We start from the raw sequence: 12,067 nt of genomic DNA, 5'->3' as shown, positions 1-12,067 counted from the left end.
GTGCTCAGAAGGGACTGTGGGCCCACACTCTGGCTCCCTGGCTGGTGATTGGTCTCTGCCATGAAGCCCTCACCAGAGCCCAGCTGATGCCACCACGACACTGACCTCCAGGACTACAGCTAAACAAGACTTTTTTCCCCCAGTTTTTTAAGCTCTCTAATTCTTATTTGTCAGTCATTCCTCACCCTCAGCCCTTGACAGCACTACAATGGGACTACCTTGAACTGCAGTCTCACGCCAGGTCCTTCACTCACATGCAGTTTCTGACAGGCACAGGTCCGCTCTTTTCCCGTGCTCAGTGGCACTGCATGGATGTGCCACAAGGCATTCAGCAGCTGATGACAGGAAACCATCCAGTGCACAGCGGTTTCCCTTCTCTGGAACTACTGGGTTCCGTGCTGGCCACGTCCTACTCCTCAGTAGCCTCCCTGCTTCCCCCGGCAGTGTGTGCAGCCCCGCCTGCTGCCCCTCATCCCGCCTGCTTCCCCCAGCAGTGTGTGCAGCCCCACCTGCTGCCCCTCATCCCCCCTGCTTCCCCCAGCAGTGTGTGCAGCCCCCCCTGCTGCCCCCAGCAGTGTGTGCAGCCCCGCCTGCTGCCCCTCATCCCCCCTGTTTCCCCCAGCAGTGTGTGCAGCCCTGCCTGCTGCCCCTCATCCCCGCCCGGCACAGCCGCTCTCCGGGGGGTTCCGGGGGGTGTGACGAGGAGTGGAGTCTCGCTGCGTCTCCGTGTGCATGTGCACACGTGCATCTCCCTAATGACTCACATTCGTTCACACTGCTTTTGCCAGTGTAAGTCTCTTGCCCCTTTCTTCAACGGGTTTGTTCTCTTGACAAGGAGCGGAAAGCGCTCTGCCCTCTGAACATAACCCATCATCCTAGACACTGTGCACGTACTCCACCCTCACCGTGGCTGGTCTTCTCGTCTTCTTAATGGGGTCTTAGCCTGCACAGTGACATCTGTTTTGTTTTTGTGAAGTCCAAGCTATCGGTTTCCTGTTGTCGTCTGTTTCATGTCGTATCTTTGCCTAATCTGTTGTCAAACTTACTTTCTCTCGTTTCCTTCCACAGTCTAAAGCTGTTGCTCCCACATGTACACCTCTGCTCTGGGTAAACGTTGGTGCATGGCCTGAGGTTGAGTTAAGATTTGTCCATTGCTTGCATTTGCATATCCCGTTGTCCTGGCCCCTGAGGAGAGGCCAGCCCGTCCCCTGGTGAAGCGCCCAGCACTTCAGCCAGCTGTACCGGGCGGTTTCTTGCTCAGCTGACCGACACCTTGATTTCTGTACCAGCAGACATGGTCTTGATTACAACAGATTTATGGTTTTGAAATCTTCCAATTACACGCTTCCCTCCCAGTGCAGCGGCCCCACTAAACGCCTCACGGTCATCTCAGAGTGGACATTCATTTACTCAGCAAATATCCACTGCTCAAGCCCCGCTTTGGGGCTTTCCTAGCCACCTGCTTAAAACGCTCCAACCCCGCAACATGCCCCCCACATCCGGGCTCCCCACACACTGCCCCCCACTTCCTGTCGTTCAGGCAGGAATGGTACTGCACCTTCCGCCCATCACTCTGTCCTCCTAAACTGATCTTCCAACCCCCCCAAACTCTGTCACTCCGTATCCCCATGCTGTCCCCTGCAGACTCAGCCAGTGGTTCTTAACTGGAGGAAGTCCGCCTGCCCAGGGGACCTGAAAAGATTCGGAAACGCTGATGGCTGTTCCAGCTCAGGAGGTGCCACCAGCATCTAACGGGCAGAGGCCAGGGATGCTCTGAACAGCCTAGACCACGGTCAATTCTGAACATCGAAAAACTGAGGCTAAGAAACTCTGCGTACAGCAAACATTTATGACAATTCTCTTAGAATGACCAGAACTAGAATGACGCTGGGTGTGCGAGACTCTGCTGCTAAGGGGAAGCGCGTTGTTTCCGCGTGAAAGAGTGACAACTCACTTGTGCATGCGCTCCACTCCTATGATGACCATGATGCAGTAGGAGACTCCACTTTGCACAAGGAAATGTAAGGCATACCTGTAAGAAGAAGGAGCCCGTTAGACAGGGACACCCCGAACACAGAGGCGACCTAACTGAGGCTACAAAATACTTCTGGAGAACCCAGAAGATTCCTAAGTAAAATAATAAAAATAATACCAAAGAATGAAACTTTCAAAGCCTAAAATTCTGAGAACACCCTGGTGAGGGAGCCCTGCACCACGGGACCCAGGAGTGCAGGAAAAATAAAACCCCCAAAGTCACACTCAGTGCCCCAGCATTCCAGGTCTCCTAGCTACGTGAAAGCAGCAGGGGTGTGTGGCTCAAGGACTACAGCTTTCTTTGTAATGACTTTACGAGGAGTAGCCACCAGGGATTTCAGAACAGTCCTAACAGAACATCGGCTGTCTTCCCCAACTAACTTCTCCAATACCAGCTCCATGCTCTGCCTGTATCTTGTCAACAATATTTCTTACAAAACAAAAGTCTGGATACATCCACATGTATTTATTCTCAAAACACTATGGCTCAAGTAAAACCTGGTCATTCGCCAATCTGCTGTGGCATATCCGCAAACATTCTGGCTAGCACGGTGCAGTATTTTCTAGTATTCTATTCTCTTATCCTCATACCACTGGATAAGAAAACCAATTTACCCACACATTCCACAAAACGCAGGCACAACCGTAGTAGACTTCCTAGGATTACAATCGATCCAAACTGCCCCTGAGGGGGTGCTTAGTGTACACGGACACACGCTCGCTTTCAAATTTCTTTTGCTTTCGTAGCATGAACAACTTAGAACAGAATCTTTAGATCATCATGCACAACTTAAATCTCTCTCTCTTTTTTTTTAAGATTTGTTTATTTGAAAGCCAGAGTTATACAGAGAGAGAAGGAGAGGCAGAGAGAGAGAGAAAGAGGTCTTCCATCCGCTGGTTCACTCCCCAGTCAGCCACAACTGTGCTGGTCCAAAGTGAGGAGCCAGGAGCCAGGAGCTTCTTCTGGGCCTCCCATGCAGGGGCAGGGGCCCAAGGACTTGGGACTCGGGACCTCCTCCACTGCCTTCTCAGGCCACAGCAGAGAGTGGATCAGAAGTGGAGCAGCTGAGACTCGAACTGGCACCCATATGGATGCTGGCACTGCAGGCGGCAGCTTTCCCTCTATGCCACAGCACTGGCCTCGCAGCTTAAAATCTTAGTAAGGATCTTAACCCAAGACTGAAATTACTGTTTAACTCAATCATGGTAGAATGATAGATATCGTCAATGTGGGAAAATTACTAAAAAGTCTGAATGTATTTTTCCACATAAGGGTCATAAATAAGGAGCAGGCACCAAGGCAGGCCCATAAAAGCAGCCTATGTTACTCTTTGTGCAGAGTAGGTCGGTCTCCGTCCAACTGTGCCCCCTCTCCTCTGCCCTCCTGCACACCACACACACAATTAGAAAACAAGGTCGGCCTGAAGTGCTGCTATCATCCGAGGGCCAAGGGAAGCAGAAAAACCTGCACAAGTGGACTTCAAGAAGGTCATGGAGGGGCTGGCACTGCAGCACAGCAGGTACAGCCAACGCCTGTGACGCCGGCATCCCATACGGACTCCAGTTTGAGTTCCAGCTGCTCCACTTCCGACCCACTCCCTGCTAATGCACCTGGGAAAGCAGTGGAAAATAGCCCAAGTCCTTGGCCCCTGCACCCAGTTGGGAGACCAGGATGAAGCTCAAGTTCCTGGCTTCAGCCTGGCCCAGCGCTGGCCATTGTGGCCATTTGGGGAGTGAACCAGTGGATGGACAATCTCTCTCTCGCTTTCTCTCTGTAACTCTGCCATTCAAATAAGTAAACCTTTTTTAAAAAGTTCATGGAAAGGGCCAGTGCCGTGGTGCAGTAGGTTAATCCTCCGCCTGCAGTGCCGGCATCCCACATGGGCGCCGGTTCTGTCCTGGTTGCTCCTCTTCCAGTCCAGCTCTCTGCTATGGCCTGGGAAAGCAGTGGAGGATGGCCCAAGTGCCTGGGCCCCTATACCCACATGGGAGACTGAGAAGAGGCACCTGGCTCCTGGCTTCAGATCGTTGCAATTCCGGCCATTGCAGCCATCTGGAGAGTGAACCAACGGAAGGAAGACCTAGTTCTGTCTCTCCCTCTCACTGTCTGTAACTCTACCTCTCAAATAAATAATAAAATCTTTAAAAAATTTTTTTAAAGTTTTTTAAAAGTCCATGGAAAATAATTATGAAAAAAATAATAAAACTTCCCTGCACCAGGATAAACTGTGATTCCCTTCCTGCACAAACTTTCTGAAATGGCTGCCTGTGAGTGCAAACAGCAGCAAACTGAAGCCCACAGTCAGAATCCACGCTTGGCAGGTGCAGCCTGGCCCCTGTGACTAAAAGCCAAAAGCTGACGGGACAGCTGGGTGTTCCTGCGAGCAAAGCACATGACAGCACTCATCTAAATAAGAGAAAATGCTGTGGGGACTCTCGGCGACAGTTTCTTCTTTCCTGTGAGTCAATTTCCTTGGAACACGAGGGATGCGGGGCTCAGGGCTCTTTTTCTCAAACAGCGCTCAGTGCCTCCTGTTGCCTTAAAGCACCTGCTCCCCTGGCCACTGAGAACACAGCTCGGCGACCTCCGGGCCGGCACACAGCCCGGTGACAGACACACTCATTCCCGGCTGCACTGGCCTCCCCGGCGGGCGTGGCACCGCGACTGCACCCAGGAATGTTCCTCCACCTGCCTGCACTGGAGAGCTCAGATTAACATTTAACGCTCCCGAGCACACGGCAGCCGCTCCGACGCTGACCCACGCTGACCCACGCCACTGCTGACTGCACTACTGGCACAGCAGGCGCCCCCCTGCTGCGTGCGGCTCCAGAGCAGACTCCAGACAGAAGCTACCTTCCAACACACCTCTCCTTGCCTCTCCTCGCCCAGGGCTGAGGGACCAAGCTCGTAAGCGTGGTGAGTGCCCTAACTGACCTTGGAACGCAGCGGTCCTGCACAACTAATCCCCTGGCTGACTCTTCAAGGGCTGGGCAGAGGACAGGGAAGCCCACACACCACCAGCGTGATCTTTCACGCTGCTTCAGCACTTTGAAGATAAAAAGCACTTTATCCCAAAACTTGTTTTTAGAAAATATATTTTACTTATTTTGAATTCAAATAACACTAAAAGCATGCATAAAATATATTTTTAGAGGCGGGAAGCTGTCCTAGCTGTCAAGACACCACTTGGGACTCTGGCATTTGAGAGTGGCTGGGTTCGAACCCCGACTATGGTCCCGAGTCCAGCTTCCTGTTGATGCGCACTCTGGGAAGCAACAGGTGATGGCTCAGGCGCTGGAGCCCCCCACCCCCACCCCAGCACCCATGCGGGAAGTCCAGACTGCGGGGGCTCCAGGCTCCTGGCTCCAGCCTGGACCAACTCCAGTCAGTGCAGACACCTGTGGGGTGAACACCCTATGGGTGGGAGTTAGTCTCCTGCCCTGAAATAAATTGTTAAAATTTACTTTTAGCGAAGGAGGGAAGAAGGGAGGGAAAGAAGGAAGGAAGACAGAAAGAAAGACAGAAAGGTGGAGAGGAGAGAGGACAGGGGAGGGGAGGGGAGGGGAGGGGAGGGGAGGAGAGGAGAGGAGAGGAGAGGAGAGGGCATCTAAGTTTTTAAAAAGACTGAAAATAGTTCTTCAATTGTTCAACTAATCTTTGCTGACCTTCTGAAAGGCACTGTTGTGCACACTGGGAATATCACAGTTGACTAGCCAAAGCTTGTTCCTGAAGATCCTGGTCTAGAGAGGAAGACACTGGATTAAACAGGTAGTACTGGTGCTGCACACACGGAAGCAGAGCCTGGGAAAGACCTACTGGATCCCCGGCTGCAGGCTGTAGAATGGGCCGAACACCCCTAATCCATGAATGCCACAACACCAATGATGGTGGATTTCAGGGAATTCCATTCAGATATTTGCAGGCTGGGGTCAGCACCATGGCGCAGTGGGTAAAGCCGCTGCCTGCAGTACCAGCATCCCACATGGGCGCTAGTTCAAGTCCCAGCTGCTGCTCTTCCAATCCAGCTCTCCACTGTGGCCTGGGAAAGCAGTAGAAAGTGGCCCAAGTCCTTGGGCCCCTGCACCCACGTGGGAGACCCAGAAGAAGCTCCCGGCTTCAGATCAGTGCAGCTCCAGCCGTTGTGGCTATTTCAGAAGTGAACTAGCAGATGGAGGACCCCTCTCTCTCTCTGTGTGTGTAACTATGCCTTTCAAATAAATAAGTAAATAAATAAGTCTGAAAAAAAAAAAACCCCACAAATATTTCCAGATCTGAAAAACCCTGAAATCTCAAACACTTCCGGTTCCAAGGCCTTCTGGGTACACAATGCTCAGCCTGGACAGACTGGTGACCCTGCGCATCTCTCCCTATCCCCGCAAGTGGCCAGTGTACTGCACGGCTCTTTGTCCTAAGACACTCACAGGCCCCATCTCATAGGGGGGCTGAGTGACACATTTCAAGTCACGCATGGGCCTCCAGGCCTGTCTGACCCAGGGTCCAAGTCTTATTCTGTTATCAAAGAAATTTAAATAAATAAAAATACGAACTGAGTCAAGGGAATCTATAGATGGTAGTTTAAAAATAAAATAGCTGAGACCCAAAACAAGCAGAAATAGGTCAAATGATCAGCTGTATTTAGAGTATGACAGACGTCATTCACAAGGAGACTGTCCCAAACCGTGGCAGCCAGGACTGCCTTTGAGCCCCTCCCCGCAAAACACAGCGTGAAAATCCAGACCAAGAGGATCTACTCCCGGTAGCTAAGCCCAGCTGGCACAGTGAGCTCACACTGCTCCAGCGCAGGAACAATCTCTCTTCTCAAAGAAAGGAAAACAAAGGGTTTCCCCTTTAAGAAAAGAACAAAGAATTCAATTTTGAGTAAATCTCAGCCGGATCACTTGTGGGGCTGGCACATAGCACCCAGTGAGGCCTCTCAGCAGGAGGACACTGTTGGGGGGGACCCCCGGGGCAGAAGTCTCCGCCCCTGGCAGCACCTCCACTTTGCACCTTCATCACCTTCATCTCCACCCCCACAGACTGCAAGGAGAAAGGTGCCTCCTGGAGCTGGCCAAGCTGAGCCACAAAGGCCTCCCCAGCCCCTCATGGACATACACTGAATACCCGGGGCTGAGCCACAGGCTGGAACAGACCTAAAATACTCTAGAGAAGCCAGTCCAGGAGAGAACAAAACAGGAACGCTGGAATACCGCTGACGCTGGGCAACAGGCCTGAGGGTCCATTATATTCTACTCTCTACTTCTGTGTACGTGATAAACACACACACACAGAGTACACACCCCGCCCTGGAACGTGACCAAGAAGATTAAACAGCATCATCTGAGGAACCAGGAAAACTCTGATAACAAAGCTGACACTGCGGAGGGAACCAGAAGGCACCGTCGGGTCTCACGGAGAGATGGTACCTGGACCTGCTCCCACACTGCACCGGGCAGCACGGCACAGACTGAACGAACTGTCCCTGGCTGAGGCTTCATGAGCTTCTAGGAAACACAGCGCCCACCAGGACAGACATTCACTGAGGAAACCCCGGCGTGTCCCAATCCAGAAGCCAACGGCACCCCAGGAGACACAGAGAGGTGGGCCGGAGTCCCACAGCTTCCCTGCCAATTGGAGGCCTGAGGCGCTGTCCAGGGTGGGACTTTGGTCCCCAGCAGCTGGCGAGCAGCACGAGGTGATTCCAGGAAACTCAGGAGCAAACCACAGAGGCCTCTCTGTGCACTGGCTTGTTCCGCCAGCACACCCACGGCCACCCGCGGCAGTGGGGAGAGGCTCCCAGCTCCCAGGGCAGCCATGGCCCGAGGGGGCACTAACTGGGGAAGCACACAGCCCGCCCCCAGGGTCAGGAGTCTTTTCTTCCCCACAGGGAACAAGCAAACAAAAGGCTTCCTTTCACTGATGGCAGACTTCAGAGTTCCAGCATGGGCGGCACCAGCCCCGAAAGCCACTTGTACAGAGAAAAACACGCCTTGTCCTGGCACAGAAGATCAGCAAGCTAGGTGGGAAGAACCATTCATGACAGAGTAAAATTCCTTTATATCCTCTTTCATCTTTTTTCACAAATTATAAATGGAAGATTCCCTCTAAGACTAAAAAGAGTCCATCTCCATTCTTTTATTTTTTGCTCTAAAAGTCAAAATTGAGGGCCAGCTTTGTAGAGCTGCGGGTCAGGCCTCTGCTCACGTGACGCCAGCGTCCCACATCAGGGAGCCAGTCCAAGTCCCCATCTGCTCCACTTCCGAAGCAGCTCCCTGCTAGCACGCCTGGGAAGCAGCAACGCTGGCCCAAGTGCTGGGCCCTGCACCCACGTGGGAGGCGCAGGCCTGGTTTGTCTGTTGCAGCCACTGGGGAGTGAACCAGAAGACACAGATCTCTTTGTCTCTCTTTCTTCTTCTCTGTCACTTTGTCACTCAAATAAATAAACAAATCTTAAAAATAAGAAAAAGTTTTAAAAGTTGATCCTGCTGGCGCTGCGGCTCACTAGACTAATCCTCCGCCTGTGGCGCCGGCACCCCGGGTTCTAGTCCTGGTCAGGACGCCGGATTCTGTCCCAAGTTGCTCCTCTTCCAGTCCAGCTCTCTGTTGTGGCCTGGGAAGGCAGTGGAGGATGGCCCAAGTGCTTGGGCCCTGCACCCGCATGGGAGACCAGCCATTTGTGGGGTGAACCAATGGAAAGGAAGACCTTTCTCTCTGTCTCTCTCTCTCACTGTCTTACTCTGCCTGTCAAAAAAAAAAAAAAAAAAAAAAAATTTGATCCTGACTATGTCTTCCTACACACTCAAGTCTCAAATGTATCCAAACAGTCATCATGTAAATACAATCAAGAGACTTACCATCCAAAGCAAAACAGTGCAAGATAAAGACCCAAAAGGGTAGCGATTCCATGTCTTATAAAGGAGCTGGTTCTGCTTGCGTGCAGGTAAGTTCGAAACCAGATGGCTGCCAGCAAGGCAAAGAGTTGGCACACTACGAAGTTGACCTGTGACGGAAAATCAGGAGTCTGCATTAGTGACACATTCTTGGGTTTTTCATTCAGTGTTACATTTAAACTCTCAGGACAAAAACACCAACCTGGCAGTTTTACAAAATTAACAATAAAAACAGTTTTACAAAAGTTAAGATCTTCTAACTTACAAAAATCAAGGACAAAAACCCAGACCTTCCCAGGGATGAGCCTAGTCCAGAGCGACAGGCCAGTGCTGGGCTCCTGGCACCGGGAGGGGGAAGGTCAGGACCCCACCCTCAGCGGCTGGCAGGAAGTGCTCCAGAAGGGCAGGAGAGCAGCCCTGGGAGGCTGAGACGCTGCGAGAACGCGTGTTTCTCCCAGGCAGCGTCTTCCCACAGAACGCTAAGGAAATATGTCTTTAAAATCTGCAAATAAAAGACATCTCCACAGAAGACAGCCCAGTATGTTCTCTTTCTTGCATTATGAGGAGAAAACAGAGCGACACTGCTGGGCACGGCCTCAGTGTCCACTGTTCTCTGAAACAGTATGAGCAAAAGCCTGTTTGGAAAAAATACACTAATTTTCTGAACACATCAGGAAGTCAGAAACCCTGATATTAACCACTACACCTGTGCAGCTTCTTGCAGTAAAAAATCTTCAAATATTTCTTCTTTTTTTCAAGTATCTTTTAATTAACAAAAATTCCTAGAGCATCCACAGTGGGCAAGCACGGGAAACATAAACATGCCAAGTCCTGCGCTAACCTGGAGGACTCTAGAACCTGAGGGGAGCAAACACAGACAGCAGGAGCACCCCCTGCACACTGAGGTCTAGTTACCCCATGAAGTGCCTTAAGACCACCACGGAGAGGGGCCGGCACTGTGGCAAAGCAGGTCGAGCCTTGGCCTGCAGGGCTGGCATCCCATATGGGTGCTTGTTTGAGCCCTAGCTGCTCTACTTCTGATCCAGCTCCCTGCTAATACGCCTGGGAAAGCAGTGCAAGATGGCCCAAGTAATCAGACCCCCACACCCACGTGAGAGACCTGGAAGAAGCTCCTGGCTCCAGCCTGCCCTGGCCCCAGCCTCTGTGGCCATTTGGGGAGTGGACCAGTAGATGTTAAGATCTCTCTGTCCCCCTCCCCCCATATCCCCTCTCTAACTCCTTCACATAAATAAAATAAATATTTAACATAAAATAAAAAGAACAGCATGGAGGAACATGTAGGGGTCCAAATCCCACCAATCTACTGGGAACGACCCTGCCCACTATCTCTCCTTCCGTAACAGAGCTCGGCTAGCACAACAGCATTCTAGCACCACCAGCACACAGAATTTTTCAGAATCTTAAAAAAAAAAAAAAAAAAAAAAAAAAAAAAAAAAAAAAAAAAAAAGATTGATTGATTTGAAAGTTAGAGTTACAGAGAGAGGGGAGAGACAGAGCTTCCATCTGCTAGTTCACTCCCCAAAAGCCACAATAGCCAGGGCTGGGCCAGGCTGAAGCCAAGAGCCAGGAGCTTCTTCTGGGTCTCCCACATGGGTAGCAGGGGTCTAATCACTTGGGCCATTCCCCTGCTTTCCCAAGCCGTTAGCAGGGAGCTGGATTGGAGGTGGAGCAGCCGGGGTGCAAACCGGGGCCCATATGGGATCCCGGCACTGCAGGTGGCGGCTTTACTCACTCTGCCACAGAGCCGGCCCTTTACCAAATCCTTGTAGCTACCTATTTTCAACACTGTCAACTTTCAAACAAATAAAATGGGAATTGGTCTCCCTCCAGGCACCAAATCAGAATCTTTGGTAGACAGGCCCGAAAGTCTACATTTTTAAAAATTAAAGTTGCAGGTTCTTACCCAAGCAGGACACAAAATCAGCATGCTGGACAGGGCGGGAGAGGGCATTCCAAGGGGAACACCCTGACATGAAGGAGGCAGCAGCAGGGCCTGTAAGTGCCCATGAGCTCGTGTGGGCAGGGGTCATGGGAGATGACCACGACCAGTGCCAGAGCCGTGGGGACCGGCCACTAGATGCAGGGGTGAGGGAAAGACTGTAAGTCCACGTAGGATGAGGATGGCAGTCATGACCCAGAAACATGGGGAAGGCTAGCAGTTTGGAGGGAGAAACAAATCCTGCCTCGTGCACACTTGGTTTGAGAAGGCCCCAAGATGCGTGTGCACACGCCGGAGTCTGCAGTGCAGGAGGGTGGGTGTCTGTCTGGGCACCTTGGGCTGACTCCTAAAGGCTGGCAATGGCCATGACCAAGGCCACTGCCCCAGGAGCAGCTGGAGAGCAGTCTTTTGAGCAGGGCACTCAAGAAGCCACAGTCACTGTCAACTGTTTTAGGGCACCGAGTCCAAGCCAGGCACCTAATCTAGCATACTGGTGACCCTGGTGAGATTTACTGAGACGGTTCAGAGCCACAATACAGGCGAGGATGCTAAGTGACCAGTCTGCAACCACACGGCGTAAGAGTTAATTCCCACATTAACCACTCACAGCTAGGAGAGCTGTGCACTCCGCTCCCGGGTGAGTGGCAGACACGCATCCAGAACACAGTGTATCACGTACTGGGCACAGCCCTTGGAGAGCCCGAGGAAGGAGCAGTCAAGTCCCCAGACTGGGGTAAGTGTCCAGAAGGCCCGCCCAGGACTTGGACCTTGCAACTGGGCTAGGAGGGTAAGACGGCTGGGGAGTCTGGGGAGGGGAGGAGCTTTAGGAGAGGGGCAGCAGGACTTATACAAGAAAGACAGCTGTGGGACGTCCCAATAGAGGCATCTCCCCAGACACCCAGATAATTGTCGTGAGGGTCCAAACCATGATGTGGGTGGGGAGGGGTCAGGGAGGCAAACGGATCCTGGAGAGGGAGAGGAAGGACTTGGGACTATGCCTCCCGGAGTCCAAGAGGAGGTTCTGCTGAGGTCTGACTTGGCTACAGACCGTAGACCCCGACCATGTGCCCGGTGGTCCCAAGGCTGCCTCAAGGGTCTCTCAGAACAAGGTGCTAGGCTGCTGTTCTACTCAACCAACTTAGGGAGCAAGCTCACACAAAGAGGTGGTGCCCGGAGCCCAGCCCT

General features: G+C 52.1%; 1 protein-coding gene across 10 annotated transcripts in view; it reads right to left on the bottom strand.

The window, feature by feature from the left end:
- MBOAT2 (membrane bound O-acyltransferase domain containing 2) overlaps positions 1 to 12,067 on the bottom strand; it is a 122,975-nt gene that overhangs the window by 71,122 nt on the left and 39,786 nt on the right. For 9 of the 10 annotated variants that reach the window (XM_051833321.2, XM_051833323.2, XM_051833319.2 and 6 more), the window contains exons 2-3: positions 8,887 to 9,032; positions 1,955 to 2,032 (exon numbers count right to left, since the gene is read on the bottom strand). The exons of the other annotated variant lie outside the window; for it this stretch is intronic. In XM_051833321.2, the coding sequence (XP_051689281.2) occupies positions 1,955 to 2,032; positions 8,887 to 9,032 (224 nt within the window). The remainder of the gene's footprint in view (positions 1 to 1,954; positions 2,033 to 8,886; positions 9,033 to 12,067) is intronic. 10 annotated transcript variants of the gene reach the window in all.

This window comes from Oryctolagus cuniculus, chromosome 2, assembly GCF_964237555.1.
Source record: "Oryctolagus cuniculus chromosome 2, mOryCun1.1, whole genome shotgun sequence".
Classification (NCBI taxonomy): Eukaryota; Metazoa; Chordata; class Mammalia; order Lagomorpha; family Leporidae; genus Oryctolagus; species Oryctolagus cuniculus.
The sequence above is the reverse complement of the archived record's forward strand: the minus strand, read 5'-3'. Positions and strand labels throughout refer to the sequence as shown.